Below are 3,609 nucleotides of genomic sequence, written 5' to 3'. Positions count from 1 at the left end.
AGACAGACAGACAGACAGACAGACAGACAGACAGACAGACAGACAGACAGACAGAGAACAAGAAAGAGAAAGAGAGGGAAGAGGGAGAGTGAGAAAGAGAGAAAGAGAGAGAGAGAGAGAGAGAGAGAGAGAGAGAGAGAGAAAGAGAGAGGGGGGCGGGTGATTATAGGTATCAAATGGTTACATACAATTGAAAATGAGGGACGAAAACGAGTAAAATAGCGGTGGAAGAAAGTGGGACGAAAACGGGAAGTGAAACGAAGGTGTGGGACGAAAATGGGTGCAAAATGCAAATGTGGGACGAAAACGTATTGCATCGAGACTATCGAAAGTAGGACGAAAACGAGTACATAGGCGAGGGCCCCACATAAATTTGTTTATTTTCCCCCTCTAGTTAAGCCTCAGGTAGTCATAACAATACATTCCTGCATGACAATGTGGACTCTCTATGCTGATGGTATTACTTACTTTACTTTTTACTTTTTCATCCTCTGTTGTCGTTAAGAGTCGAGGGGAGATGCAGTTTTCTAAGGCAAACCAGCTCTGCAGCTCTTTTAATTGAGATATTGTAATTTCTCAGGGTTTCTTTGACTCCCTCAATATATCTTTTGCGTGGTCTACCTCTTCCCTTATAGTCTAAGTATTTGATGTTATAGGCTCTCGAGGCTTCCTGGCTATGTAACCTTTGCAACAGGTGGCCAAACCATGTTATTCTGTTTTTCTATGAAATGCAGGCAGGACTCAGTGCAAATAGTGGCTGTTACTTTTTCATATCTATACTTGTCAGGGGTTTTGCGGAGACATTTAATCTCGCACGCGGTAATTTTGTTTTCATGTTTTTTTCCTAAAAGCAAAATTAATGAAACATGTGAAGTTAGTTTACTAATCTAAAATTTTGATTTTAAAATCAACACCCCTAACCACCCTCCCCCCCCCCCAAAAAAAAAACCCCAACCAAAGCAAAAGCAACTAAACTTTGGTACAGATCCTAGGCCTAACCTATAAATACACTTCGTGAGGTGAAGGTATGATAATGGGCATTGTGAAGTTTAAACCGACCATTGATTATCGAGGCAGAATTGAAACTGTGTCCATTTCTTCAGAGTGAAATATTAGAGCCAGGGTCCATAATTTTTTTTTCGGTGTGTGAGTTTAAAAAAACAAGCCTCTAATCAATTACCACGATACTTTTTCGGTCTTCAAAATGCGTGAACTTGTGGTTTGCACTAGCAGGCAATTAAATACAAGCCTTCAATCATCACCACGGTTCCTTTTTGATCTGTTGAATGCTCAATTTTGTGACTTGAAGGTTTTCAAAAACAAGTTTTTCATTATATACAACGATTTTTAAAAAATCTATTAAGTGAGTTTGTCGCTTGCACTTACAGGTTTCTATTTTTTTTTAAGTCTCCAATTATTACTACAATTTTTTTTAAATCTGTCAAATACGTGATTTTGTGGCTTGTTACTTATAGGTTTAAAAAAACAAGCCTCCATGCTGTCGACTTACCATGGGCTTTGCTCTGACCGACTTCGCCGCCTCGTGGTGAGCTCTGTGTGAGATCTGAGCCGAGCGGTGACCGATGCGCTGAGTCTCCTGGCGTGACGTCCCAACTGTGTGGGCAGACACGGGCGACAGAGCCAACTGGTGAAGGTAGGAGCTCACGACAGCCGACAGGAGGGAGAGCTGTACCAGAAACAGCAGACAGCAACAGCGCCGCAACATCACAGAGTCCTGGTCCTGTGAGAGGAGACGTTGGAAAGTTAGAGGAGGCAGAGGAGGAGGAGGAGGAGGAGGAGGAGGAGGAGAAGAAGAAGAAGAAGAAGAAGAAGAAGAAGAAGAAGAAGAAGAAGAAGAAGAAGAAGAAGAAGAAGAAGAAGAAGAAGAAGAAGAAGAACAAGAACAAGAACAGCAAGAACAACAAAAACAACAAGAACAACAAGATCGAGAAGAACAAGAACAAAAACAAGAAGAAGAACGAGAAGAACTGCATGAAAATGTGGACATTCTGCACTGATTTTACGAAGGCAATATTCTGATAATTTTGGAGTTAGATTATTTCATCTTGCTGTCCCCGTAGTACCCACACCAAGAAATTTCTGCATAGAACGTTAATGTGGACACTCTACGCTGATGTTGTAAAGGCAATATCAATGATAGATTTAAAGTTCGCTCAAAAACGGTGAAATGGTATATGCGTAACGCCTCTATCAACACGATTAGGTTAGTTAAGAGGCAGGACCTCTGAGTTTAACGTCCGTCTCCGAAAGGACCGAGCCAAATGGGAAAATCGTAAAAAGTGCCTTTCCCAAGGACACAACGTCGGACCGAACTGAAGCTCGAACCCCCGAGCCAGCAATCTCATGACTACAGGTCCGGTATCCAAACCCCTAGGCCACCGACGCTACTCTGAAGATCGTTGTTTACCTGATAAATTCATCATCATCCAGTGCCAGAACTACGGCAGACATCGGCGATCATGGTTCTCCCTTCAATCCTTTGCTCGGATGAAGCCACATTTCCCTGACCTTTCCCCGTTACCCATCTGTTTAGGTACTTGATAAATTATTCGATCTAATACTATCAATCACCTGTCTTCGGCTGTGGGTGGCTGGAGGGTGTCCTGAAGACTTGCTGTGTCCGAGCGTCGCTGACCGGCGCTGCTGCAGTTGTGTGTCTGAGGGCGTGACACGGACATCGGGGGGACAACTGGGCCTGGACATGGGTCAGAGGGAAAGGGAAAGGGGAGTTAACTCTTTGAGGGTGTAGCGGACACATTATATTGCTATCCAAGGATTGAATAACAATGTTTTATCTGCTAAGTACCTTGTTTTGAGAAACCTGACGTTAGAACTCTTCAGTTTTAAAAAAAACGGCAAGTTTTATTTTAATGCAATTCTTTAAATATCTTCAGAATATTCTAAAGATTGTGATAGAGCAGGTGGGGCTTGGTTTCTGTCCTCGTGGTCGTAGGTATTCGAAAAGGCAAAAAATGTTAAGATAGACCTTTGTAAATTAACGTAAAAATATTTTCGCGATCAGCAGACCAAATGCAAGCTGCAGCATATTTTTCACCATCATACATAAAGCTGAAATCCAACTTTGTATGCGTCGTAGTGAGAGTTGTTGCCTGCCTTTTTTAGGTTTCATGCAAATATCATAGAGCTTAAAATGTGTATTATTAAGGAATTTATGCTTCTTATTAAATATGGCCCCAAACAGGGCCTCGAATGACCAGAAAGCACGTCTTCAATGGGTTAAAAGAAAGTGACCATTACAGTTTGTTTGTTTTAGTAAACGATTTACGGCATTTGCAGTAGCAGTTTGTAATATAAATGCCGAAGTTAGAGGTGTTACAATAGAGTGACACACACACAAAGGGCAAAAGATAAAGACAATCGATTTAATATAGGAAAGAAGGAACAAACCCCACAAGAGAACCCACCAACCACCCATAGTTTGGTCATATAAGTGCCGAAGAATAGAGGCGTTATACGGGGGTAAGAAACACAAAAAGAAGAAGGGGCGATAAGAACGATAGGCGTTTGGTAGCAAAGAGGAACAAACAACACCAGAACACACACCAACCACGCGCACTATTACAATTT

General features: G+C 42.0%; 1 protein-coding gene across 4 annotated transcripts in view; it reads right to left on the bottom strand.

Annotated features, from left to right (window-relative positions):
* Positions 1-3,609, bottom strand: part of LOC101863508 — a 47,005-nt gene that overhangs the window by 26,161 nt on the left and 17,235 nt on the right. For all 4 annotated transcript variants that reach the window (XM_035969549.1, XM_035969550.1, XM_035969551.1 and 1 more), the window contains exons 2-3: positions 2,593-2,716; positions 1,511-1,741 (exon numbers count right to left, since the gene is read on the bottom strand). In XM_035969549.1, the coding sequence (XP_035825442.1) occupies positions 1,511-1,741; positions 2,593-2,716 (355 nt within the window). The remainder of the gene's footprint in view (positions 1-1,510; positions 1,742-2,592; positions 2,717-3,609) is intronic.

The sequence above is a fragment of the Aplysia californica genome, unplaced genomic scaffold (genome assembly GCF_000002075.1).
Source record: "Aplysia californica isolate F4 #8 unplaced genomic scaffold, AplCal3.0 scaffold00154, whole genome shotgun sequence".
Taxonomy (NCBI): domain Eukaryota; kingdom Metazoa; phylum Mollusca; class Gastropoda; order Aplysiida; family Aplysiidae; genus Aplysia; species Aplysia californica.
This window is presented reverse-complemented; position numbering and strand designations above follow the sequence as displayed.